The following is a 27,078-nucleotide window of genomic DNA, read 5'->3' as shown; positions in this document are numbered from 1 at the left end:
GGTCAGTGCAGGTCACACAGCAGAGTGCCAGGGGAGGTGCAGCTACACCCAGGGATCAGGGACCCTCCTTTCTGCGCTGAGCGATGCCAGTGGTGCAAGCAGAGAAGTATGGTCTGTTCTGGTCACCGGGATGGGTAGGGCAGGTAAGGGCCAGTGAGGTTCCCTGGGAACCCCCGGGGACAAGCCTCAAGGGGTGGTAACATCTGGCACCTCAGGAGGCGGCTGCCCAAGCTTAGGCGCTCCCTGCTCTGGAGGGATGAGAGGTGCTGGGGAGCCCGAGCTCTGCACTGACAAAATGTTTGGGTGGCGACTCAATTCAGGGGCGTCCCTGGCAGAGCCATTACTGTGACTGATGCACCAGCCTGTCCCGGGCCGAGCGGTTACAGCCCGAGGCCGGAGGCTCCGGGGTGTCCTGGCCTGGCCCAGCCCTGCGGGGGCCGCTCCAGCGGCAGCGCGGGCGGCACGGAGCCGGTAGCAGGTCCGGCCCGGGGCTGAGGCTGCCGGAGGGAGGCCTCGGCCCCTTCCCCTCCCCTGCGGGGGCCGGTCCCCGGAGCCGGCGCTGACGCGGGGCGAGGCGGGGGCGGTGCGTGACGCGGGTCCTGCTGCGGCGGCTGCTGGCGGGCCGGGCTCGGGAAGCGGCGGAGCCAGCAGCGGAGACGGGACCGCGCCGAGCCGAGCCGCGCTGGCCATGCAGCCGCTGCCGCCGCCCCGGGCACCCGCCGCCCCGCGCCGCTGAGCCGCGCCCGCCGCAACCATGAACTTCCAGGCGGGGCCCGGGCAGAGCCCGCAGCAGCAGAGCCTGGCGGCGCCGGGCGGGCCGGGGCCGGGCTCCTCGGGGCAGCCGCAGGCCGGGCCGCCCCCGCCGCAGTTCGGCCTCTCCAACTCCGCAGCCATCCGTGCCGAGATCGGCCGCTTCGAGTCGGTGCATCCCAACATCTACGCGATCTACGACCTGATCGAGCGGGTGGAGGACCTGGGGCTGCAGAGTCAGATCCGGGAGCACGTCATCTCCATCGAGGGTGAGCCGAGCCGAACCGGGTCGAGGGAGGGCGGGCCGAACCGAACCGGGTCGAGCCGGGCCCGAGGGGGAACGTGAGCCGAGCCGAACCGGGCCCGAGCGGGAGGGCGGCCCGAACCGAACTGGGTCCGATGGGACGTGAGCCGGGCCGAGCCGGGCCCGAGGGGGAGGGCGGACTGAACCGGGCCGGAGGAGGAGCGTGAGCCGAACCGAGCCGGGCCGGGTCCGAGGGCGGGCCGGGTCGGACCGAACCGAACAGGGTCGGGGAACGTGGTACCTCTTTTCTGTGCAGCCCTCTCAGGGGAGCATGGGGCAAACCAGGCCAGGGGCCACAGAGCCAGAGCGGAGGGGCACAGAGCCAGGGGGCATGCGGTCCGAACCAGGCTCTGCCCTTCTGCCCAAGGGGAGCATGGGCCAAACCAGGCCGGGGGCCACAGATCCAGAGCCGAGAGGTACAGAGCCAGGGAGCCCCAGAGCTGGGGGGCACATAGCTGGGGTTGGGGGTACAAACCGGGGGGCACAGAACTGGGGTTGGAGGTACAGAGCCAGGGAGTCCCAGAGCTGGGGGGCACGGAGCTGGGGTTGAGGGGTACAGAGCCATGGGGCACATGGGCCAAACTGGCACTTGAGACAGGGAGAGGCCCGTCAGATCTGAGATCTTCCTCTCAAGAAGACTGAAGTAGCTGAGGAGGGACGGTGCCGGCCCCCGGGGGACAGGCCCCGACCGCGGTCCGAGAACCAGGTCTCCAAGGGTTTGAGTTGGGAACAAATGCTCTGGTGCTGGGATTGGAGAGACTGCCCCAGCCTCGCTGGGGCCGAGCTGAAAGCAGAGATGGTGGGGGTCAGGGAAGGGGCTCCCGGAATGGGGTGCCTCTTGAACAAGGTCCAGTCTCTGCCGAGGAGGAGCTCAAATGGGACTGGGAGTCTGTGGGGAGCCCCTCTGGGTCTGGAACATGTTATGCTGGGGCCAGGGCGGCATTAACCTGCTGTGAGCCTGGCACCAAACACATTTGTGGGCCCCTGTAATGGGGTTCATGCTGCGTCCTTGGGTACTCAGCTCCTGGGCCTCCCTCTTCAGGGAGTCAGGGACACTCCAGTGTGGTGCAGCACCCCTGCCCTTTAGCTCAAAGGGTTTCTCACCACCAGTTCCCAACTCTGTACAGGTTTCACAGCTACTTTGTCTACAACAGGCCTGGCCAGAAACAGACTAGGAGGCTCCCATCTCTGTCTGTTCCTGACCTTTCCCCAGCCTTTATCACCCGGGGTTAATGAGGCTGGCAGGTGTGGCCTGTTACCAGGCAGGCACAGGACTATTCACCCAGCCCCAATCCATTCCCTTTGATTGGGGCTGGAGTGGCAGGAGCTGATTAAGGGCTTCTCCACCAGCACCCTGCCACAGCCCCCCAGGGGGGCAAAGGAGCATAGTGTGGGAGTCCCTGGGGCCAGGGGCATGGCAGGGGCAGCCCTGCTCCGCCCAATGTGAGGGCACTATTTACAAACGGGCAGTTGCTAGGCCCTGTGCTGCCAGCATGTCCCTTCCCCTCAGGGGTGGGCCCATGTCATGCCACCCCCCTGCCCAACACCAGAACACCCCCGATTCCCTATGGCCAGGACCCGCCCCCGACCTGCTATGCCAAGTGCCTCCCCTAGATCCTGCCACAATTGCACAGCGCCCTGCACAGCACCCTGGCCACCCCCCCCGCTCACAGCCCCACCACAACTGCCCAGCACCGCACACAGAACCCCCACTCCCTACTGCCCCAACACACAGATCTTCCCCACCCCCTCACAGCGCAGCAGCACCCCCCAGGCCCTTCAGAGACCCAGTCCCCCACTCCCGGCCGCACTCACTGGCTCTCTGGGAGATAACTCTGTTTGCTAGGCTGAGCCGGCAGCGCAACAAGGGCTGGTCCTTCAGGACCCACTTGTCTGGAGGGGCCCAGGCAAGGCCCCCACACTGTTACCACCCCCCAACTGTCTGAGCCTGGCCAGGCTTCTGCACCAGTCCCAAGTGGCTCAGCTCCAAGGGGACAGATGGGGCCCCACAGGTGGTGGGAAGCAGAGGCTGCCCGGAGCCAGACTGGCAGGGTCTCAGCACAGTGCAAGCAGAACTGGGTCCCCTTCAGTGCACGGGCCTGGCTCCGTGGTGCCACTGGCACCACTGTAAACCCGGCACTGGTTGGGGTTCCTCAGGAAGGATGGGCCCTGGATGTGGTGCGGTGAGCCAGGGTGCATGGGGCAGCTGCTCAGAGCTCCCCTGCAGTCTGACTTGTTTCCGAAGGGCTTGTCTTCCTGACCAGGGACCAAGGGGGAGGGATGCTGGGTTCCTTTGGCCTTTGCACTGACTTGGCTTCACTCTCCAGAGGCATTGGGACCGATTCCGGTGGCAACACTGGTTAATCCCCATTGATCTCAACTGTCTGATCTGCCATGGCATGGGTGAGAGGAGGTCAGACCCATTGGTGGTTTCTGCCGGGACTGGCTGCCCCTTGGCCCTGAGTCCTAGGGATGGATGTGGCTGGCGCACTTTGGCCTCTCTGTGGGGATGCTTGTCAGGCCATTTGCTGGCCGGCTCTGTGCTGCCAGTGCTCAGAGGGTTGGGACCCACTAGTTCCCCTGAACTTGCCATGGGGAGGCGCAGGGAAATGTTTGGGTGTCTAGCCCATTCTTGCTGCTTTCGTTTTGTGCCTGTCAGAATTGCTGCCTATGTGTGTTTTGTCTTCTTCCCAAGCGGCTCGTCAGCTTCGTCCTCTGCTCCTTGTTCTGCTGTGTTTGCAGCGTCTGATTAGACATGATCAAAGTACCTCAGAAAAGTGCGATCAGATCCTTCCTCTAAAGAGCTGCCTCCGCCTGCCCACTCAGCTTCCCCTGGGCAGGAGAGAGCTGCGAGGCTGCTGCAGAAAATGGAGCCCCTGCTGCCGGGAGGGAGAGATGGTGTGTTTTCTCCCTGGCTCTGCAGATAGGTTGGGATTAATCAATTACTGGACGTCACAGAGCCCCCCTGTGCTTCAGCCCTGGTGTTTAGTAATGAGAGGAGACGATCTGATGTAAGAATCGTCTCCTGAGACCCAGGCTTTGCTTAGGGCATGTGTATACTTGAGTGGGACTGGTGCCCTCTCTGCCGCTGCCCCCAGTAAGGGGGCTGAGGGCTGGGAGAAGGGCCCACTGTCAGAGGGGGTTGCTTGTGCCCTTACAAGCCAAAGCTTGGGGAAGCCGCTGGTAACAGCGTGTCTTTCCCCAGAACAGAGCCTGCTGTAGATTTAATGTTGGCTTCAGCCAGAACAGCCCCCTACAGTGAACCTGCGTTGGTGGCTCTGACCCCCCCGCGTGCAGATGGGATTAATTCCTCTGCCTGGGTGGCCAAAGTGGGTCAGATGGTTACAGATTTCTGTAACTGTGGGAAGACTGTTTGTGGACCTGGGCTCTTCTCACCTTCAGAGTCCCTGTGTCTCTTCTCTGTCCACTGCTCAGTTTGATTGAAGTCCTTGTGGCCCTGTGCTGGCTGGGAAATGGGAGTAGGTCACTTCTCCCTCCCGAGGCCCCCCAGACAGAAGGCTGAGAAAGGGGCACCGTTTGCCCGTGTGAAGTAGCCATGGGTCTGGCATGAGGTGGAGGGGAGAAGTTGGGGCTCTGGAGACCCGAGTGGTGCCATGGTGTGGTTGGGTGGATCCCTTCACTTTGGGACTGACCAGACGGGTGTGGTGTTTGTTAATCCTGCAATGTCAGGTGGGGGATGGGGGGCAGGAAGCTCAGATCCCCTGCAGGTAGCAGAGGAGGCAGCTCATTAGCAACAATCGCCCTGGGTGTTTGGATCTGTGTTAATAAAAGCTCCTTTGAGCTAGCAACTTTTGCCAGGGTTACTGCCCGAGCAGGGCCGGCTCCAGGCACCAGCATTCCAAGCTGGTGCTTGGGGCGGCAGTCTGCAAGGGGTGGCAGTCCTTGTGTTTTCACCGCCCCAAGCAGTGTGCCGAATTGCCGCCGTGGACAGCAGGGGCAGTCCGTGCGCCTTTAGGGTGGCAGGCGCGTTTCCGCGGTGGCGGCAATTCGGCAGCAGCTTCTATGTTTAGCTGTCCGTGGCTAAACACAGAATCTGCCACCGAATTGCCACCGCCGTGGAAACACACTGGCTGCCCTAAGAGCCCCCACCGCGGCTGCGGCGGCAATTCGGCGCGCTGCTTGGGGCGGTGAAAACTGTAGAGCCGGCCCTGTGCACGAGGTAGTGCATGGTCCAGTCTTTGCCCAGTTGGCATAGGCTCCAGTGGGGACGTGTGTGTGTGTCTGGTAGGGGGCAGGGGCAGGGGCTGCTTTTCTGTGTGCTCACAGGGGAAAGCAGGTGGCAATGGCTGTTTCCCAGGGGCGATTGCAAGAAGCCTGTATATTGACCAGAAGCTGCGATGGCCAGGCGTGCATTTGCTGGACAGGTGCACTCAGCTAGCTGGTGCCCAATATGTTCCAGGCTTGTTTATCCCTCCAATATTTGCAGCACATGCTGTCACAGCTGCTCTCCAGGAGGCTTATGTATTACCAGCTGTGGGAGCTGGGGAGCTTGGTCCTAGGAACTGCATCAGAGCGCGCAAAGCTGAGTGCAGAAATGGGGCGTGGGAATGGTAGGGGGAGTACGCGCTGGGAGCTTGGCCATTGAGTTGTGTCTTGTAGGCGGGGGAGGCTGGGCAATGAGGCCCTGCTCTGGTCGATTTTCACCGTGGGGATTCAGACCTCTGCCCACAAAGAGGCTCGTTATTCCGCCTGAGGAATCTGCTGGAGCGTCTCCCGTGCCGCTTGGTAGCACAGCTGTGGAACTGGCCCCCCAGAGGCCCCAGGTCTGTCTTGATTCTGCCTAGTGCCCCACCTCCCCTTGATTCATTTAAATAAAGAAACTGTCCGGAGTATTGTCTTGTGTCAGTCTGGGTGGCAGTTACTTGTGTCCTTGTCCAGCCTGGGCTCAGTCAGTGAGTTCCCAACACAGGGCCCAGGAGCTGGCAGCCTGGGTCTTGTAGGGGGACTGTGCAGCAGGGCCGCCTTTAGCAAGTGCGGGGCCCGATTCGGACTCACCTGGTGGCTCTCCGGGTCTTCGGCGGCACTCAAGGACCCTCTGCCGAAATGCCGCTGAAGACCCCCGGAGCGCCGCCAGGTGAGTAAAAATTAAACAGGCGCTGGTGCGGGGCCCGATTCCGGGGAATCGGGCAGATCGGCCTAAAGCTGGCCCTGCTGTGCAGTCCTCTAGCAGGGGACAGAGCTGATCATCCTTCTGGCCTGAGGAGACCTGGTTTCAAATCTGCGCCTGGTTCTGAATGAGAAGAATTTGTCCACTTTACTAGTAGTAAATCGCTTCCAATAGCACTGTCAGTGCGCTGGGTTCTTCCCCTGTCCCCTACCGCAGGAACTGTGGCTTGAAAGAGAGAGAAATAGGCAGATAAAATAAACCAAGGGTGATGGGAAGGAGGGCAGCACAGAGCTAGGCTGAGAGATACTGGGGGAGCTGGCAGCAGCCCCTCTCGTCAGCCTGCTCAAGGTGTGACTCCCTGAGAACTGGCCCACCTCCGTGGGTGGCAGCAGATCTTTGGCGGTTCCCAGCAGAGGAGTGTCCGCTGGAGGTGAGTCCTTGGCTTGCAGGGCCCATGACAATCCATCTAGGCTTGTCTGGGCTGTAAACTGTAGAAATTGGCCATTTCCCTGCTGTGGTGTATGTTGTCACGGCTTCGCTCTGGCATGTGTCCAACCCCTGAAGTTCTGCGGCTGGGCTGCTGCCACCAGCGCTCGCTGCTCTGGAAACCCAAATGCAGCCCAGCTGTAGCCAGAGCTGCTGGGGAGGAGAGCTCCGGGCTGGGCTGGGCTCCCACCCAGTCACTCCAGACTCAGCCCATAGCCTCGGGGGGCTATCTCCGCCCCCACGGATGGAGGACAGCTGGGCCAGGCTCCCCTTGTTTGACCCGCCTGGGGCACAACAAGGGCCAAACCCCCCTGGAGCAAAGACACATCAGAATTGGGTCTTTCTGCTTCTCCCAGCTAGGGTCAAGTGTGTCCCCTTCGCAGCCGCAAAGCCACCCCCCAGTGAGGGGCTACGTGACCTGGGGCTGGAATGCAGGTCTCACTGGAGCCACCACTGCTGCAGGACAGTGTCCGGGGTGCATGGCTCAAGAAGGAGGTTTATAAATTGCACTGGGTTCAGAGAAGAGCCCGGAGAATGATTTAAGGATTAGAAGCAAAGAATCCTGTGGCACCTTATAGACTAACAGACGTTTTGGAGCATGAGCTTTCGTGGGTGAATACCCACTTCCTCAGATGCATGTAATGGAAATATCCAGGGGCAGGTATATATATGTGTGCTAGCAAGCAAGCTAGAGATAACGAGGTCAGTTCAATCAGGGAGGATGAGGCCCTGTTCTAGCAGTTGAGGTGTGAAAACCAAGAGAGGAGAAACTGGTTCTGTAATTGGCAAGCCATTCACAGTCTTTGTTCAATCCTGAGCTGATGGTGTCAAATTTGCAGATGAACTGAAGCTCAGCAGTTTCTCTTTGAAGTCTGGTCCTGAAGTTTTTTTTGCTGCAGGATGGCCACCTTAAGGTCTGCTATAGTGTGGCCAGGGAGGTTGAAGTGCTCTCCTACAGGTTTTTGTATATTGCCATTCCTAATGTCTGATTTGTGTCCATTTATCCTTTTTCGTAGAGACTGTCCAGTTTGGCCGATGTACATAGCAGAGGGGCATTGCTGGCATATGATGGCGTATATTACATTGGTGGATGTGCAGGTGAATGAACCAGTGATGGTGTGGCTGATCTGGTTAGGAATATACGCCATCATATGCCAGCAATGCCCCTCTGCTATGTACATCGGCCAAACTGGACAGTCTCTACGAAAAAGGATAAATGGACACAAATCAGACATTAGGAATGGCAATATACAAAAACCTGTAGGAGAGCACTTCAACCTCCCTGGCCACACTATAGCAGACCTTAAGGTGGCCATCCTGCAGCAAAAAAACTTCAGGACCAGACTTCAAAGAGAAACTGCTGAGCTTCAGTTCATCTGCAAATTTGACACCATCAGCTCAGGATTGAACAAAGACTGTGAATGGCTTGCCAATTACAGAACCAGTTTCTCCTCTCTTGGTTTTCACACCTCAACTGCTAGAACAGGGCCTCATCCTCCCTGATTGAACTGACCTCGTTATCTCTAGCTTGCTTGCTAGCACACATATATATACCTGCCCCTGGATATTTCCATTACATGCATCTGAGGAAGTGGGTATTCACCCACGAAAGCTCATGCTCCAAAACGTCTGTTAGTCTATAAGGTGCCACAGGATTCTTTGCTGCTTTTACAGATCCAGACTAACACGGCTACCCTCTGATACTTAAGGATTAGAGTGATAGATTCAAGATGGGATTTTTTCTAAAAGTTCTGCTCTAGTCCAAAGAGGACCTCATTCAGGGACATCCTATGGCCGATGTTGTGCAGGAGGTCAGACTAGATGATCCCATTGAACATGAGAATGGTCAGATAGGGTCAGATCAATGGTCTGTCTAGCCCCGTACCTTGTTTTCTTACAATGGCCAGTCCCAGGTGCTACAGAGGGAATGAGCAGGTCAGGTCAGATTAGTTGTCGAGTGATCCATCCCCTGTTGTCCAGTCCCAGCATTTGTAGTCGGAGGCTAGAGACACCCAGAGCATGGGGTTGTATCTCTGACCATCCTGGCTAATAGCCATTGTTGGACCTATCCTCCAGGAACTGATCTAGTTCTATTTTGAACCCCTTTACACTTTTGGTCTTCATAGCATCCCCTGGAAATGAGTTTCACAGGTTGACTGTGTGTTGAGTGAAGAAATACTTCCTTGTGTTTGTTTTAAACCTGCTGCCTATTGGATCTGCCAGGTTCAAAGGCCAGAAGACACCAAGGCCAGAAGGGACCATTGTGATCATCTAGTCCGACCTCTTTTATATAACAGACCATAGAACTCCCCAAAAATAATTCTGAGAGCGTACCTTTTAGAAAAACATTCAATCTTGATTTAAAAATGGTCAATGATGGAGAATCCACCATGACTCTTAGTAAGCTGTTCCAATGGTTAGTTACTCTCACCATTATAAATTTACACCTTATTTCCACCAGGAATATTCAGAGTTGTGATAATTAATGACCACAGATATTGGAATGGACATTAAACCTTTTGCTTCAGGGTTTAAGTCAGTTTCAAACTAGGAACGATCATGCTGAGACCTATGCAAAGGGCACATTCCCCTGCATTTACCACTATGGGATTCCTACACCGTCTTCTGCAGAATCTGGTGCTGACCACTATCAGAGAGGACACTGGGTTAGATGGACTTCCGGTCTGATCCAGTCTGGCAGGTCCACTGCTGGGGGGAGGGATAGCACAGTGTTTTGAGCATTGGCCTACTAAACCCAGGGTTGTGAGTTCAGTCCTTGAGGGGGCCACTTAGGGATCTGTGGCAAAAATTGGTCCTGCTAGTGAAGGCAGAGGACTGGACTCAATGACCTTTCGAGGTCCCTTCCAGCTCTACGAGATAGGTGTATATCTCCATATATTAAATTAGGGAAGATTGCTCCCAAACTGCATTCCCTAGATGATATGGAGATATACCTATCTCATAGAACTGGAAGGGACCCTGAGAGGTCATTGAGTCCAGCCCCCGCCTTCACTAGCAGGACCAAGTACCAATTTTGCCCCAGATCACCAAATGGCCCCCTCAAGAATTGAGCTCACACCCCTGGGTTTAGCAGGCCAATGCTCAAACCACTGAGCTGTCCCTCCCCTCAGTTGTTCATTCACATCATGCAGGCTGTGCTCTGGTGCCAAAGCTTCCTAATTCAGAGCCTGTTGGGGACACATGGTGGGCGAGGGAGGTGGTGGCTGCCCCTGGTATCCGTTGGTTTTACCTTTTTCCTTTTGTTACAAAGAATTAAGATGTTCTGTCCAAAAATAAGTTCCAAGAAAGCTGCTGGCTGGCTGCGCACTTTGTTCCTGTGTCGGCCCAGCACATTGTGTAAAGCGAGGTCTCCTGGCATTTGCCCATTCCTCCAACAAGCTCCTGTGTGCCCCCCTCTAAGCCTCCTCTACTTCAGGGACTCCGCCCCCCCCCCCCACTATTCCCTCATGCCAGGGGCTCTGTGTCCCCCAGACCTCCTTTCCCCTAATGCCAGGGGCTCTGTGCTCCCCATTCTCTCCCTTTCCCTCTGTGCCCTCCCAGTTGCTCTTCCCCTCCACCGTTCTTATTTCTTTCCTTTCTCTCTCTGGGAGAGAAATCATTTAGGCCTTGTCTACACCACAAAGTTGCAGCGCTGGTGAGGGGGTTACAGCGCTGCAACTTAGGAGGTGTACACAACTGCAGGGCATTACCAGCGCTGCAACTCCCTGTTTGCAGCGCTGGCCGTACACCCGGTCGAACCTCGGGTGTAGAGGATCCAGCGCTGGTCATCAGGTGTAGACACTCACCAGCGTTTTTCTTGACCTCCGTGGAATAAGCAGGTATCCCAGCATACCTGAGGAAGCCTCTCTGGTAATCAAGCAGGTATCCTTCCCCGCGGTTTGCTCTCGCGTTCCCCGAACCCCCCCGCAAGCAGGTCTCCTTCCCCGCGGTTTTGCAGGGGGGGTCGGGGAACGCGAGAGCAAACCGCGGGGAAGCAAGTCTCCTTCCCCGCGGTTTGCTCTCGCGTTCCCCGAACCCCCCTGCAAGCAGGTCTCCTTCCCCGCGGTTTGCTCTGGTGTTCTCCGAACCCCCCTGCAAGCAGGTCTCCTTCCCCGCGGTTTGCTCTGGTGTTCTCCGAACCCCCCTGCAAGCAGGTCTCCTTCCCCGCGGTTTGCTCTCGTGTTCCCCGAACCCCCCAGGCAAGCAGGTCTCCTTCCCCGCGGTGTGCTCTCGTGTTCTCCGAACCCCCCTGCAAGCAGGTCTCCTTCCCCGCGGTTTGCTCTCGCGTTCCCCGAACCCCCCCGCAAGCAGGTCTCCTTCCCCGCGGTTTGCAGGGGGTTTGGGGAACGCGAGAGCACACCGCGGGGAAGGAGACCTGCTTGCGGGGGGGTTTGGGGAACGCGAGAGCACACCGCGGGGAAGGAGACCTGCTTGCGGGGGGGTTCGGGGAACGCGAGAGCAAACCGCGGGGAAGGAGACCTGCTTGCAGGGGGGTTCGGGGAATGCGAGAGCACACCGTGGGGAAGGAGACCTGCTTCCCCGCGGTTTGCTCTCGTGTTCCCCGAACCCCCCTGCAAGCCGCCCAACAGCGCTGCAGTGTGGCCACATCTAACACCACTTGCAGCGCTGGTTGCTGTAAGTGTGGCCACTCTGCAGCGCTGGCCCTATACAGCTGTACTAATACAGCTGTAACAACCAGCGCTGCAAAATTGTAGATGTAGACATACCCTTAGACTGTCAACATTTTAAAACTGCATTGGGAGCTGAGATGGCGGTATTGTTCTGCTGGAAAGTGTTAATGGCTGCCATTGAGTGGTTCTTTGGCCTGAAGACAAGATGTAGACAGAGATGGTTGAACTTACTGGATGTGCTCCTCACGTCCCTTTTCTGATTTTCATCAGAATCAGCAGAGTTCTTCCCAGAGCTGCTTAGAACATTCCGTGACATTTGCAGTTGTTCGAATATGGCAGCTCAGAAGCTGTTGTGTTACATCAAACAGAAGTGCTGGCAAGCTGATGTATAACTTTGCAAATTTGACCAGTTAAAGTTGCAAATTCACATGCTTGAAAATGAGGCTGCCCATACGCAAGGGAGCAGTGATGAGGTTGCCTGGGTCCCCCTGGCTTTCAGCTTTGCGTGTTGCAACTTTGGTTATGCTTACACTGCAATAAAATGCCTGCAGCTGGCTGTGTCAGCTGGGCTCTGGGAACCTCCCCCCTTGTGGGGTCTCTGAGCCCAAACATCTACTCTGAGCTTTTATAACTCCGCAGCCGAAGCCCCGTGAGCCAGAGGGAGCTGAAACAAGCCAGTCAGGGTGTTTGATTGCAATGTAGACAGACTTTCAGAATTGTCTTTCAACAGAATGTTTTGAATGTAATTTCTTTGGAAAGAGGAAAAACGTAAAACCGAAATCTGTCAGGTGCAACCGACCCGAGTTTCAGCTCTAACTGCTCTGCACTTCTGGAAGTCAGGTCCCAGAGTTTTCATGCTGGGTATGTGGAAAATGAGGAATGCAAAGGAAGTGGCCGTCTGCTAAACTTTTGGCTAAGTGACTTGGCCAGCATCACATAGGAACTCTGTGGCAGAGGCAAGGTTAGACTCTAGTTCTCCTTGGTGGTATTCAACTGCCTTAGCCACCAGGCCACCCATTCTCTTCCTGCAGCTCCTGCCTTATTCGCTACAGGCCTTCCAGCTTCCGAGCTGAATAAGGGAGAGGTCCTACAGATTCTTGTCTTACTCTCCTTCATTTACTCCCTTGGGGAAAAGTAGTAATTAAAGGGTTTGTCTACACTCAAAAAAAGACCCTGTGGTAGTGAGTCTCGAGGCTGGATCAACAGACTTGGGCTTGCACTAGAGCTTCCTGCTTGGGCTGGAGTCTGGGCTCTGAAACCCGGCAGGGAAGGAGAGTTCCGAGTCCTGAATCAGTTGACCTGGGCACTAAGACTCGCTGCTGTGGGTTTGGGGTTTTTGCAGGGCAGGCAGACCCAAAAGCTCTACCACAAGGTATATGCAGAACAGGGCAGAATTAACAGTGAGGGGAATTCACCATTGGAGCAGTTCCCTAGGGATGTGGGGATTCTCCCGTCATGTGGGGGCTTTGCATTGAGCCGGGATGTCTTTCTAAAAGACGTGTCCTAGATTGAGCCGAAGTTCTGGGCTTGATACAGAAATCACTGGGTGCAGGAGGTCAGACATGATGATCGAATGGTGCCTGCTGGCTTTAAACTCCTTGAGTGAAGGTTGCACAGGCCAGCACCCTCCCCATCAGCGCTTGAATCCTGGAAGTTCAGCACTTCAGCAGAGACCTTGGCCTCTGAGCGTCAGGGTGATGTTAGCTGGCAGCAGCAGAAAGAGGGTGCAGAGCACACTGAAATTGTGGGTTCCTTGTGTATGCGTATGCAGTGCTATGGAATGGTTAAGGTGTTGGGTGTGTTGCCAGCAGCCGTGGCATGATGTGAGCCATGGGCAGGACATGGTAAGTTGCAATAGCTCTGGCAAACCTGCATAGCTTTTCAGCAGGCTTGAAAAAAGTTCTTCCCTGACCTCAGGGCTGTCTCGCACCGAGATTTCAGAGTCCTGCTGCAAACCATGGAGACACTAGAGCTCCTGTGGAAAAAACAAGCTAAGAATTTTTATACTGCAGATCTTAGTGTTTTCATTATAAAGGGCTCTCCTCCCCGCTCCCCCCAATATGTGTGATAGGTACGTGGTACCCGGGTTGACCTGGTGAGTTAAGAAGTGCCTTGACACAGAGGAATTTTCAGAAAGGACTGGAATGTGCAGTCCTAGCAGAGGGTGGCCTGGAAGACGTTTGTCTGAGACCCTGACAGATGGATGCATAAAGCTGGCATTGTGAATGGGGTTGGAGGAACAGGGCCAATATGAAACAAAGGCTGCTAGCTAGCGAGGAACGGGGCTTCAGGGATTAGAAGATGGGGTCAGCGAGGGGATGAAATGGGGGATAGTGTGGTCAGAATGAAGAGCCTGGAAACTGATCTTCGCAGCAGTGTTTTGTGTGCACCGAGGCTGGTGAGGGGAGGAGACTGCAGTCTTCAGGACATGAGGTCATAAGGCCCTGGACAAGAGCCTTTGGGCTGGGGCTAGAGAGAGAGAGAGACCTTCCTGCTGGCCCAGGCCCATGTGACTCAGCTCACCATCTGCCTGGGACTGAGCTGTTCTGCACAAACCCAGCACTGGAACGGGGTGAGCGGGATGGGCAGAGGCTCAGGGAAGGCTGAAGTAGTGCAGGGGACGCGGGAGTGGACTAGCGGGAGACCCCTTAGAGGTGAGAACGGAGCTTGCACTGCGCTGATGCCTTCCGTCCCAAGGTGCTCTGCAGTTGGTTTGCTGGTGTCTCCATGCTCTGCCCTATCCCACAGACCTCAAGGTGGTTCACCTGCCCGTTGGTTAGGGCTTTGTTGTCAAGGTGTTGGTTTGGAAACCGCTTCCCTCTGTCCTGCTGGAGGCTGGTGCACAGGCTGCCTCTGGAGGGAGTCTGGGGCTGAGCGCACTGGGCTGAGTGTGCATGGTGCTGCACAGTCCTTTTTGTTTCTCTTGGGCAGGCGAGCTCTGAACTGTGCCGTAGTGCTTGGCCTCATTCCCAGCCGAGTCATGGATTTACAGCGTTTAAGGCCAGAAAGAACCATTAGACCATCTAGCCTGACCCATCCCAGGCCATTAAATCTCACCAAATTCCCCGTGTACTGAGCCCAGTCATTTCTGTTTGCCCTGGCAAGCCCATCTGCCAGAAGGGCCCCAGTCACACTGAGAGCTGGAGAAATAGGGTGACCAGATGTCCCGATATTCGGGGCTTTGTCTTATATAGGTGCCTATTACCCCCCACCCCCGTCCCGATTTTTCACACTTGCTGTCTGGTCACCCTATGGAGAAATGCTTGTTCCAGCAGCTAATCACCATCACTGGCACACATTTGTGCCTTATTTCTCAGTTGAGTATGTCTGGCTTCAGCTTCCAGGCACGAGTTCTCATCCTGCCTGGCTCCACTAGGTTACAGAGCCCTGGAGAACATGGTCTTGTCTCCCCGGGGAAGTACTTATTCGCTGTAATCATGTCACCTCACTCGTCTTTTTGATAAGCTCAGCAGATTCAGCATTTTCTGTCTCACTATAAGGCATTTTTTTCCAGCCCTTGCATCATTTTTGTGGCTCTTTTCTGCACCCTTTCCAATTTTTCGGCAGCCTTTGTAAAATGGGACGTGCGGTTTCTGGGGCTCAGGCTTGCACAGCAGAATACGGAGCAGGGCTGCCATCAGGGGAAGGCACTTGTAGAGGAAAAGAAATCTGAAGTTGACTGGGATTCCTCCCAGGTTTCTGTCCCTGGCTCTGGTATGATGAGCTCCCTGGCTCAGCTGAATTGGCCTGGAGTAAATTACACGCTCGGGGAAGGAGAGAGTTCTGCTTAGCCAGCTTCTTTTCTGCTAATTCCATGACCTTGGCAGGAGTGTCCCGCTGGAGCCTTTACATTCCCAGGGCTTTAGAAACCACAGGGAATGGCTGGAGGAGGTGAGCTAGGCGAGCGTCACTCAGGGTCTCAGAACACAGTCAGTGTAGAGTCCTGGCTGGATCCTCTTTGGGAGAGTGGGCCTGGGAATCCTGGCACGTCCGTCACTCTTTGGGCAAATCAGGTCTCACTGTGGAGGCGATGAGTTCTTGGCTATATGTGCTGGGGCAGTGCAGGGACCCTGGAAAGGGGGAGCCGAAGGGAATGGCTTGACCAGCTCTTCGGTCTGACCTGCCCTTCTGTGCAGATGGGGTGGATTGGAGTTGCTAGAGCAAAGGAAGGAGCACCAGGCAGCAGCTCTGGGGTCACTTTTCTCTGGACATCTTTTGTCTTAGCGAAGAAGGATTCTTGATCTTGCAGGGTGCTGAGTGCCCCTGTCTTGCTTTGAAATCTATGGGAGGTGAGGATGCCCAGGACCTTGCAGAATTGACCCTGCCTTGAGAGGCATGAACAGAAAGTGCTGGGTAAGGAGAGTGGTGCCGTTGGGAAGGGTTCTGGGTAAGGGACAGATGGCTGGTGGCATCTTGGGGCAGGAGAGACGTGTGTACTTAGGGGCTGTGTGCTAGGGCAGGCGCGTGCTTCTCCTCCGTTCTACCAGCCTAGCCCCCGTGTAGACAGCGCTCTGTCGCTGGGAAGGCTTCTCCTGTCAGCGTAGGTGCCTCTGCTGACGGGAGAAGCCCCCCCTTGGGGTAGGAAGCGCTCTGGCAACACAGCTGCTCCGCTGCAGTGGTTAGGTGTAGCCCTGCCCTCAGGCCTGGCAGGCCCAGATCCCCCTGTGCCTGAGGCCGGGTGCTATTGAGTTCGAGTGGCTTCCCAAGATGACATATCTGATGATAACGGGAGTGATAGAAATGCTGCGGCGACTAGAGGGAAGGGCCGGGGTGCTGTGGCCTCAGGCCTGCCTTTGGTGTTGCTGTGGATTGTTCAGGATGTTTTTGTCTTACGTTGGTGGGACCCAACCGCTGGTTCACATCTCTGTGCGGGAGCTTCAAGCTTGTGCAGTGGTGCTCCAGACCCCCTGCCCCCAGTTCAGTGTACTGTGCTGTGTGACATCCCCCACCCCATAGGCACTGACTCTGGGTGTGATCCAGGGCTGGAGCACCCACAGGAATAAAGCAGTGGGTGCTCAGCACCCACCAGCCACCTGCTGATCAGCTCTTTGGCGCTGGGTGGGAAGTGCTGGGGGGAGGGGACGGAGCAGAGGCAGGAAGAAGCGACGTGAGGCTGGGGCACTGGGGGAGGGAGCAGAGGGAGGCGGGAAGAGGCGGGTCCCTTAGTCCCTGTTGGCGGGAAGGACCTGCCCCCGAATTGCCACCGCTGCTTCATTTATTCTTTGGCAGTGGGTCCCCGAGTCCCTCTCGGAGAGAAGGACTCGCCGCTGAAGAATGAATGAAGCGGCGGCAGGTCCTTCCCTCCAAGAGGGACTCGGGGACTCACCGCTGAAGAAGCGGTGGTGGTAGAGCTGCGCCCCTGCACTTTGTGCGCCCGAGGCAAGTGCCCCATTCGCCTCGCCTGTGTTAGGGCGCTGCTCTAGTGGATCAGTAACTGGCTAAAAGATAAGAAACAAAGGGTCGGGGTAAGTGGTTAGTTTTCAGAATGGCGAGAGGTAAATAGCGGTGTGCCCCACAGAGCTGTACTAGGACCACTGCTGTTCAACAGATTCATAAATGTTCTGGAAAAGGTGAGGAAGCAAAGTTTGTAGATGATCCAAAATCATTCAAAATAATTAAGTCCAAAGCAAATTGCAAAGAGCTAAAAAGGGATGTCACGGAACTGGGTGACTGGGCAACAAAATGGCAGATGCAATTCAGTGTTGATAAATGCAAAGTAATGCACATTGGAAAGCATAATCCCAACTATACATATAAACTGATGGGGTCTAAATTAGCTGTTACCACTCCAGAAAGAGATCTTGGAGTCATTGTAGATAGTTCTCCGAAAACATCCACTCACTGTGCAGCGGCAGTCAAAAAAGGGAACAGAATGTTGGGAATTATTAGGAAAGGGATAGAAAATAAGACCGTAAATATCGTAATGCCACTATGTAAATCCACGGTACGCCCACACCTTGAATACTGCCTGCAGGTCTGGTTACTCCACCCCAAAAAGATATCTTAGAAATGGAAAAGGTGCAGAGAAGGGCAACAAAAATGATTAGGGGTATGGAAGCGTTTCCATTCAAGGAGAGATTAAAGAGACTGGGACTGTTCAGCTTGGAGAAGAGGCGACTGAGGGGGGATAGGACAGAGGTCTGTACAATCATGGCTGGTGTGGAGACAGTGATTAAGGAAGTGCTGTTTACCCTGTCACGTAACACAAGAACTAGGGGTCACCCATTGAAATTAATAGGCAGCAGGTTTAAAACAAATGAAAGGGAGTATTTCTTCACCCAACACACAGTCAACCTGTGGAACTCGTTGCCAGGGGATGTTGTAAAGGCCAGAAGTATAACAGGGTACAGAAAAAAATGAGATAAGTTTTTGGCAGATAGGTCCATCAGTGGCGATTAGCCAGGCTGGGCAGGGGTGCAACCCCATGCTCTGAGTGTCCCTAGTCTCTGTTTGCCAGAAGCTGGGAATGGGTGACGGGATGGATCACTTGATGATTCCCTGATCTGTTCATTCCTTCTGGGGCACCTGGGATTGGCTGCTGTCAGAAGACCTGATACTGGGCTAGATGGACCATTGGTCTGACCAGCCTGGCCGTTCTTATGTAACCCCACTGTTAATTCTCCCAATTTGATGACCATTCCCTTTTGAAAACTGCTTCTCGAGATCTATCAGTTAGCCGGCTCTTGTTCCACTTAATGAATGCACTATTGATATAATGTAGTGCTAATTTTTTAATCAGACTGTCACATGGTACTAAGTCAAAGGCCTGGAAAAGTCAAGTCTATTACATATATGCAGCTACTTTTATCAACCAAACTTGTAATCTCCTCAAAGAATGAAATAAGGTTTGTATGACAGATTTAGTTTCTATAAAACTATGTTGATTGACATTAATTATATTCCTGTTGTTGAATTTTTCATTGATTGAATCTCGTATTAGCTTTTCCGAGTTTTTTGCCCAGGATTGATGCCAGGTGAACCTGTGCCCTTTTGGAATGTTTGTTCAATGTTAGCGCTCTTCCTGTCTTCTGAAATGTTTTTGGTATTCCAAGATGTAATAAAAATCAGTGGGCCAGAGATCTCCTGAGCCAACTTTTTAGGACACTTGCGTGCAAGTTATCTGGGCCTGCTCATTTAAAAAAAAAATGTTTGTCTTTATTTGTCATTTAAATCCTCCTTAATTACTAATGGACTGGAAAGTACTTCAGCATCCCCATGTCATATGAGTTCATCAACTTACTTCTTTCCAGCTATAGAACAGAAACGTACTGAACACTTCTGCCATTTCTGCAGCATTAACAATCATTCTTACCATCTCTTTTTTCTTAATGGGCCTATACCATTGTTGAGATTTCTTTTGTTCCTATTATAATTTTAAAAAAGCCATTATCATCCTTAGCCCTGCCAGCCATGCATTTCCTCTGATAGGATGGTATCCCTAGCCTGTGTTTGCCGGAAGCTGGGAATGGGCACAGGGGATGGATCACTTGATGATTCCCTGTTCTGTTCAGTCCCTCTGAGGCACCTGGCACTGGCCACTGTCAGAGTACAGGACACTGGGCTAGATGGGCGTTTGGTCAGACTCATTATGGCAGGGTTTCTCAAACAGGGGTCGCTGCTTGTGCAGGGAAAGCCCCTGGCGGGCCCAGCTGGTTTGTTTACTTGCCTCGTCCACAGGTCCGACCAATCGCGGCTCCCACTGGCCGTGGTTCACTGCTCCAGGCCAATGGGAGCCTCTGAAAACGGCGTGGGCCGAGGAACGTGCTGGCCGCTGCTTCCAACAGCTGCCATTGGCCCAGATCAGCGATCTGCGGCCAGTGGGAGCCGCTATTGGCTGGACGTGCGGATGGGGCAGGTAAACACACCGGCCTGGCCCACCAGGGGCTTTCCCTACAAAGGCGGTGACCCCTGTTTAAGAAACCCTGCACTATGGCCAGTCTTATGTTTTTTAGCTTCCCATATCAATTTCCTACACTTCGTAACTTCTGATTTATATTTAATGCTATTTCCCCATTTTTATATTTGCTATATATTGCTTTTTTATTTCTAATTGCTGCCTTCATTTTGCCTCTAAACCAGGTGAGCTTTTAGCCAAAGTTGTTCTTTTTCTTGGTTGTGGAATTGTGACTTTTTTACCACCTAATAAACTCTTTTTAAGGATTTCCCAGCTTTCATTCCCACTCTTCTGTTGAAATATTTCCTCACAATCAGTTTAGCTCATAGTTTTCCTTAACTTTGGGAAATTAGCCCTTTTAAAGCACCATGTGTATGTATGTTTATATTTATAGCATAAAATACACAGCTGATGGGGACTGTCCTCTGTTTGCCCTATTGAATGCAATCAGGTCATGATCACTGGTTTCTAGGCAACAACCAACTTCCTGTGCTGTGATTAATTTTTTATTCAACATAATAAGGTCTAAAATAATTATTTTGTGTTGGCTGCAATACCTTTGTGTTAGAAAATGATTATCTATAATTTTTGAAGCACCAACGATGTTTTACTGCTGGCTGCATAAAACCTCCAGCATGCGCCTCCCACACTGTAGTCCCCTGTAAAATACAAGTTTTCTTTCTACAGATTGCAGATGGGTGTTTAAGGAGTAACTCACCTGTTCTCTGATTTGACTTGATGGTCTATAACAGACCCCAGCCCGTGTCCCCTCCTGGGCTTTGTTTGTTAGCACACAGATCCATGTGCATTTCAGATTCTGCACTTCTGAGTTACTGATAATGCTGGAGCAGGTAGTGGTGTCTTTAACGGTAGTGTGCAACCCCCTCCAACTCTTTCACCTTCTCTGCCCCTCCTTAAGGGATGGGACAGGGGCTTAACATTGCAGTTGTGAATTTCCCAGCAGGTCTCAGTAATATGAATTGTATCACCTTTCTTCAAATAAGTAATTGGGTTCAGTATTGGTCTTGGTTCTTTGGCGGGGTTCAAGCCCCCCTCCCCCCCAGCTCTGTTCTTTCCCTGTAGCTTGTTGGCTGCAGGGGTCAGGTTAGAAAGTGGTAACTGGTGCTCTCCCATGGTCTGCTTGCAGCCTGGGCTCCACTCAGTTGACCCCATACTGAGCAGTCATTCATGGTGGATTTTCTAGATCCCCATGACATGCGTGTTCCTCTTCTGTGCACGCTTTGACCAGCCGGGAGAGGGTTAACAATGCCACTATTGAACTTATGACTGGGAATTGGCGTTAACACCCCCCCCCCCCCCCCCGAAATGAATGGAGCAGTTCGCTCCTCTCTGAATTACCGTTTCAGGCTGTGTGCAGACTCTGGCAGACCCTGCGGCACTGGTGACATTTCCAAAGTCTGGACAGCTGGTCCAGATGAAACCCCACCTTAGAGCACAGCTGGGTCAGGTCCATGTCTCTCCCTGGGCCCAGAGCGCTGCAGGACAGGTGCCTTCATGCTGCTCCTTCTCCCCAGGATTGCGCTCTCTTGTTTGGGCTAGCTGTGGAACCCACGCACGTGAAATCTTGGAAGGTGAGTGGAGAAACCGGCCCTGGAGGAGCAGGCAGCAGGTGCAGCCGCAGGCGCAGCTCCCTGCCTGGTAGTGAGTCAGGCTCAGGCAGTGTGGCACGTGGGAGGTGGCAGGCTGACTCACTGAGCACTGAGTCACTCTGGGACAATGGAGCTGCTGGGGCTGGTGAGCAGTTGGGCAGCGGAAGGCTGAATAGGTCCAGGTGCTAATGGACTTTAGCCTGTTTCCTCTGCGCTCAGCTGGTCTGTGCTGTTATCAGCCATCCCTCTGGATCTGTGTTTCTCAGTCTTTCTGATACCTGGGATGGGCGTGCTGCCTTCCTACATGTGTTGGGAGATCTCAGGGACAGGCGCCCATCCATGGACTGGCCGTAGAGAAACACTGCTCCAGAAGACCAGGCGTCGGAAGTCTGATCCAGCTGTGGTTCAGGCAGGTGCCAGTGGCCTTGGTTCTGACACTGCAGCGGTACTGCACGCGGCTGGGGAAAGGAGACAGGACTGCGTGGTGCTCAGACAGGAAGTGGTTCCACCATAATATGAGCAGCCAAGCAGCCACATTTGAGTTTTGGTGACTTTGTTGGCCAGAGTGGGCGGCTGGGCATCCTGGTGGGCCTGGGTTCTGTGTCGTAACCCTTTCCAGTCCAGAGGCAGCCTGCAGCCAGAGAGCACGAAGCTGGATTTCTCCACGGTGGAGGTGTGGGGTCAGACAGGAGCTGAAGAGTGAAGTCCAGCAGCAGCTTCCCTCTTCGGGTTGAAGGAATCTGAGTCCTGCACCATTTAATTCAGTAGGAGAAAATCTCATTAACTGGAAATCTAATTGAATGTGTCCCCCTAACCTGGCGCCTCCCAGTGCAGTTTGTGCCTCGCAGAACTGGCTTGAGGAGATGCCTTAGCGAATGAGTCTCAGGTTCCACTTGAGTGAGGTATTAGGGTCTGCGCTTTGCCTGCTGGACAAAAGCCCTGGATTCGGACCTGGGATCTTGTCGGCGAGACAGAGCCAGACGGGACAGTGAGACCGTGCCAGGAGTCCCCGCTCAGGGGAGGTGCAGTGCACTCAGGTTTTCATGTTGATCCTGGCCGTCTTCCGGGAGACTCATTGCTACGGCCCCTGGGCTGAGTCGTGGTGCCTCACTCCCTGAGGCTAGCAGGCTGGGAGAGTGTGTTGGGGTCTGGAGCACAGGGCTGGCTTTGAACCTGCCAAGTAGCTGCAGGGTGGTGCCCCTGGGCCTCCCAGAGAGGTGCTGCCAAACAGGCCCATGCAGCTGGCTGAGTGCTGTATGGGATGAATGGGAAATACTGGTCAGGAGAGTCTGTATGCCCTAGGTTCACTGGGAGCAGGAGGCTGTGCCCCCCACCGACTCCTCTTCAGCTGGGGGTGAGCGGGAGGATGTATGTGACTGTCCCCTCCTCAGCTCTGCAGACAGGGCTCTGCTAGAGTCTCTCTCCGGTTTAGTCATAGATCAGCCGTAGCTGTGGTTTCAGCTGTGCTTGCCCTTCGTTGTGTGAGGCTATGACCATGGTGGGGGGGTGGATTCCTTTGAATACCCCGTCGGGACTGGGCGGGTGCCGGGGTGGCCAGGTGCCTGGGGGCAGTGCTGCACCAGGGTTGGACGGGTACCTGTGGCAGGGAGGGTGGGCGAGGCAATGCCGTGCCCCGCTGGGGTTGGACGGGTATCCGTGGCGGGGAGGGTGGGCGAGGCCATGTCGTGCCCTGCCTGGGTTGGGTGGGTACCCGTGACGAGGAGGGTGGGAGAGGCCGTGCTGTGCCCCGCTGAGGCTGGGTGGATACCCGTGGCGGGGAGGGTGGGAGAGGCTGTGCAATACCACACTGGGGTTGGACGGGTACCCGTGGCGGAGAGGGTGGGCGAGGCCATGCCGTGCCCCGCTGGGGTTGGACGGGTACCCATGGCGGGGAGGACGGGAGAGGCTGTGACGTGCCCTGCCTGGGTTGGACGGGTACCCGTGGTGGGGAGGGTGGGCGAGGCCATGCCGTGCCCCGCTGGGGTTGGGTGGGTACCTGTGGCGGGGAGGATGGGAGAGGCCATGATGTGCCCTGCCTGGGTTGGGCGGGTACCTGTGGCGGGGAGGGTGGGAGAGGCTGTGCTGTGCCCCGCCGGGGTTGGCTGGGTACCCATGGCAGGGAGGGTGGGAAAGGCCGTGCAATACCACGCTGGGGTTGGATGGCTGCCTGTGCGGGTCCTGCCAGGGTATGAGTTTCCTAGGCCTAGACTGTTTGCTCCCCCACTCCCCAGAGCCGGTCCCGTGACACCCTGGAAAGGCGAGCAGAGAGCAGCACTGCGAGTGGTGGCGCTCTCAGTCTCGGGCCATATGCCAGTGAGCTGTGCTGCTCATCATGGCCAAACCCAGCCCGTGGGCGGCTGTGCGGCTTGGCAGCCCAGGGCTGCGAGTTGCGTTATCTTGCAGCAAAGCAAGGGTGAGCGGGATCTGGTTGCTCTATAAGTACATGAAGGGTTAAACGCAGAGAGGGGAAGAGCTATTTAAACCGAAGGGCAGCGTTAGCACCAGAGCCAAGGGGATAAACGGGCCAGGCATAAATCCAGGCGGGAAATGAGAAGAAGGTTTCTGACCATCAGAGGAGGGAGGCTCGGGAACAACCTCCCAATAGCAGCAGTGGGGGCAAGAAGGAGCGTGATCATTGTATGAGTGGGCTGATACGCCAGGGGGCCTGCGACAGCAGGGCCTGGGCTCCATCAGCCGGGGCCCCTTCCAGCCCTGTGTCCCTCAGACGTAGCCTAGGTTGATCTGCCAATGTGTTAAAACAATAAGTGGCCTTGTCTTCGCTGGGGCATTAGTTACCCCGTGCTAATAAGGCGCGTGTTTTTCCTGGTGACGTGCATGCTAGCGTGCTGTTCTGCGCACCTGTGAATGGGGATTTCAAGGCTTATGGCTTTGCCAAATCTGGGAGTATTTTCATGGGCGGCAGAAAGCACCTCCCTGGGGTGAGGGTGATTTTCTCCAAATGATAAGTTCCTGCTCCAAACCATGGAGCTGCTGCAGCTCTTAAAATCGAGAAGCATTTGCTGGAAACAGCGTCAAACTTTGGCAAAGCCACCTGAGTCTCCCTCCCCTCACTTTTGGAAATGGCTGAACTATTTTGGCTGAAACTTTCCAGAAATGTTCAGTCTGAAGCAGAGAGCGAGCATGGAAAATTTCAGCCTGAATCGCTTGTTTGCCAAAGTTACAAGCAGCTGAAAGCAGGGGCCTCTAATGAGAGGTGTTGGGCAACCTTAACTTTGCACATCGCCATCAGCTCCACTGACAGTGATAATGGATTGTGAAGTGTCCACTCTCTGTGGGAGGGAATGAAAACCATGTTCCTGCGCTCCCTAGGCAGGCTGGCACTAGCATCCCTGGCTCCTGGGACACTGGCGACGGGCTTTGTCGAGCTACATGTAATTTTTGGCATAACTGTGATGTAGAAAAGATAGAAATGATCCATGGGTATTTCTGTTCTGTATCTGGAATGAAGCTGGAGTCTGTGTCCATCTCATGTGATGTTGTGGATGGAATAGAAAGTTTACCATCTGTAACAATGGAGGATGTAAGGCAGCAGAATTAAACATTTTCAAATCAATAGTCCTGGAGTATTTACACCCAAGAGTCACAAAGGAACCAGCTGAGGAGCTCTCTGAGCCACTGATGTTAATTTTTAATCAATCTTGGAAAACTAGGAAAATTCCAGAGCAGTTCCAGTATTTAAAAGGGCGGTTCCAGGGAACTGTGGACTGGCTGGCCTGATGTCGATTCCAGGTAAAGTAATGGAACGGACAATTTGCGACTCAGCAAAGAATTAGCAACTCCAAATGTCATTAATGCCAGTCTGAATGACTTGTGGAAGGCAGGTCTTGTCAAAGAAACCTGTTGTCTTTTTTCTTATGGGATTACAGGTCTGCTTGATAAATGTAACTGTATTGTTGTAGTATACTTGGGTTTCTCAAAGGCGTTTGACTTAGAACCGAGTAACATTTTGAATAAATAGAATAGCAGGGCACGTGTTAGATGTATTCAAAACTGGCTTACTGGCAGATCTCAAAATATAGTTCCCAGTGGGTGATATAAATGATTGGGGCTGTTTCTAGTAGGGTATTGCAGAGATCGGTTCTTAATCCAATGCTATTCAGTATTTTAACAGTGATCTAGATAATGATATAAAATCTTTGCTGTTCAGGTTTGCAGAGGACAAAGGTTGGTGGAGTAAAAAATATTGAGGAGGACAGGTCGATGTTACACTGATCTAAAGCACCTAGTTAAAGGGTCATAATTCAACAAAATGCACTTACATTCGGCTGTGTTAAAGGTAATACATCTGGGAACCAAGAGGGCAAGTGATACCTCCGGGGAAAGCCATGTCTCAGAGCAGGGTCTTTGTAGGTAATCATCTCCAGAGGAGAGCTGAGTGCAGTGTGGTGGGAAAAAGGGCTGAGGCGATCCTTGGGTGTGTGGAAAGGGAGGTATCAAGGAGAAGTGGGGAAGTGAGCTCGCCCCTGTACACAGCGTTGGAAAGACCATTACTAGAATACCATGTCCAGTTCTGGTGTACGTGTTTCGAGAAGGCGGTGGAGATACTGGAGACAGTTCAAAGGAGGCCACAGAAATGACCCAGGGTCTGGAAACCAGTTTTACAATCATAGATAGATCTGGAAGGCACAGTGAGAACTCAAGTCGAGCCCCTGTACTGAGGCAGGACCAAGTAACCCTAGACCATTCCTGACAGTTGTTTGTCCAGCCTGTTCTTAAACACTTCCTATGATGGGGATTCCACGACCTCCCTTGGAAGTCTGTTCCAGAGCTTAACTATATCCAATCTAAATCTCCCTTGCTGCAGATTAAGCCCGTTACTACTTGTCCTGCCTTCAGTGGACATGGAGAATGGTTGATCACCTCCCTCTTTATAACAGCCCGTAACATATCTGAAGGCTGTTATCAGCTCCCCCACCCCCGTCTTCTTTTCTCAAGACTGAACATGCCCAGAGTTTCTAACCTTTCCTCACAGGGCAGGTATTCTGAACCTTTTATAGTTTTTGTTGCTCTTTTCTGGACTCTCTCCAACTTTTCCACATCTTTCCTGAAGTGCGGCACCCAGAACTGGACACCGTGCCCCAGCTGAGGCCTCGCCAGTGTTGAGATGAGTGGGTCAATTACCTCCCCGCGTCTTACATACAACACTCCTGTTCATACACCACAGAATGATACTGGCCTTTTTTTGCAACTGCATCACATTGTTGACTCATATTCAGTTTGTGATCCACTATAAACCCCAGATCGTCTTCATCAGTGCGACCACTTGATCAGTTGTTCCCCATTTTGTAGTACTGCATTTGATTTTTCCTTCCTAAGCGAGGTACTTTGCACTTATCTTTACTGAATTTCATCTTGTCCAGTTCTCCAACTTCCTGAGATTGTTTTGAATTCTAATCCTGTCTGCCAAAGTGCTTGCAACCCCTCCCAGTTTGGTATCATCTGCACATTTTATAAGCATACTTTCTCTCCATTATCCAATATGATGTGATGTTTGTGGAGCTCAATCTATTCAGCTTCTGGAAGAGAAAAGTGAGAGGTGATTTGATCGCTGTGTCTAGGCACTGACACATGGACAAGATCTGATAGTGGGGGTTTTGCAGTCCTGCTGAGAAAGGCAGAAGATCCAGTGGCTGGAAGCTGAAGTGAGACAAATTCAACCTTGGAATGAGACACAATTCCTAGCAGCGAGGGTAACTGAACATTGGAACGGGTTCCCAGGAGATATGGTAGACTCACCATCGCTTGGAGTCTGTACAACAAAATTAGATCTCTTTCTTAAGAATAGAGTTTAATTCAGCTGATCAGAGGAATTCTGAAACCTGTGTGCATGTGCACATGGCAGGGATGGGCTGGAAGCGCACAGTGGTTTCTTCAGGCCTTCAGATCTGTGGGTCCTCTGCTCATCCCCTTTGCCCGTGGGCCCTGTTCTCTGCCAAGGGCACACTGTTTAGATTCCTGAGGATTGACATTCCTTGGTGGTGGTGTAGCTGGGTTGGCAGGTATCTTTTATTTCACCAACTTCTGTTTGTGGAAGGTACCAAGCTTTTGAACTCCAGGTGTCTTAGGACCTCTGTGGAACTTGGGGGCTTGTGCCTTCCACCAGCAGAAGTTGGCCCCATACAAGATATTCCCTCACTCACCTTCTCTCTCCAAAGCGATTCAGTTTGGTGCTGTTGGGCTCAGCATGGGCATCCGGGTGGGTCTGTGTGGGTGGGAGGTTGGACTAGCAGAACTGGGGTCCTGTCTGGCCGTAG

General features: G+C 53.9%; 1 protein-coding gene across 3 annotated transcripts in view; it reads left to right on the top strand.

Moving 5' to 3' along the window:
- Positions 1-695: 695 nt before the first annotated feature.
- The window catches only part of AGAP3 (ArfGAP with GTPase domain, ankyrin repeat and PH domain 3), a 226,202-nt gene continuing 199,819 nt past the window's right edge, over positions 696-27,078 (top strand). The window contains exon 1 of one of the 3 annotated variants that reach the window (XM_050942486.1): positions 696-1,019. In XM_050942486.1, coding sequence (XP_050798443.1) covers positions 755-1,019 — 265 coding nt within the window. In that variant the 5' untranslated portion in view covers positions 696-754. The remainder of the gene's footprint in view (positions 1,020-27,078) is intronic. The other 2 variants (XM_050942483.1, XM_050942484.1) reach the window with 2 other exon arrangements.

Source organism: Gopherus flavomarginatus, chromosome 2 (assembly GCF_025201925.1).
Source record: "Gopherus flavomarginatus isolate rGopFla2 chromosome 2, rGopFla2.mat.asm, whole genome shotgun sequence".
Classification (NCBI taxonomy): domain Eukaryota; kingdom Metazoa; phylum Chordata; order Testudines; family Testudinidae; genus Gopherus; species Gopherus flavomarginatus.
Note: the sequence above shows the minus strand (reverse complement) of the source record. Positions and strands in the feature narration are given on the sequence as shown.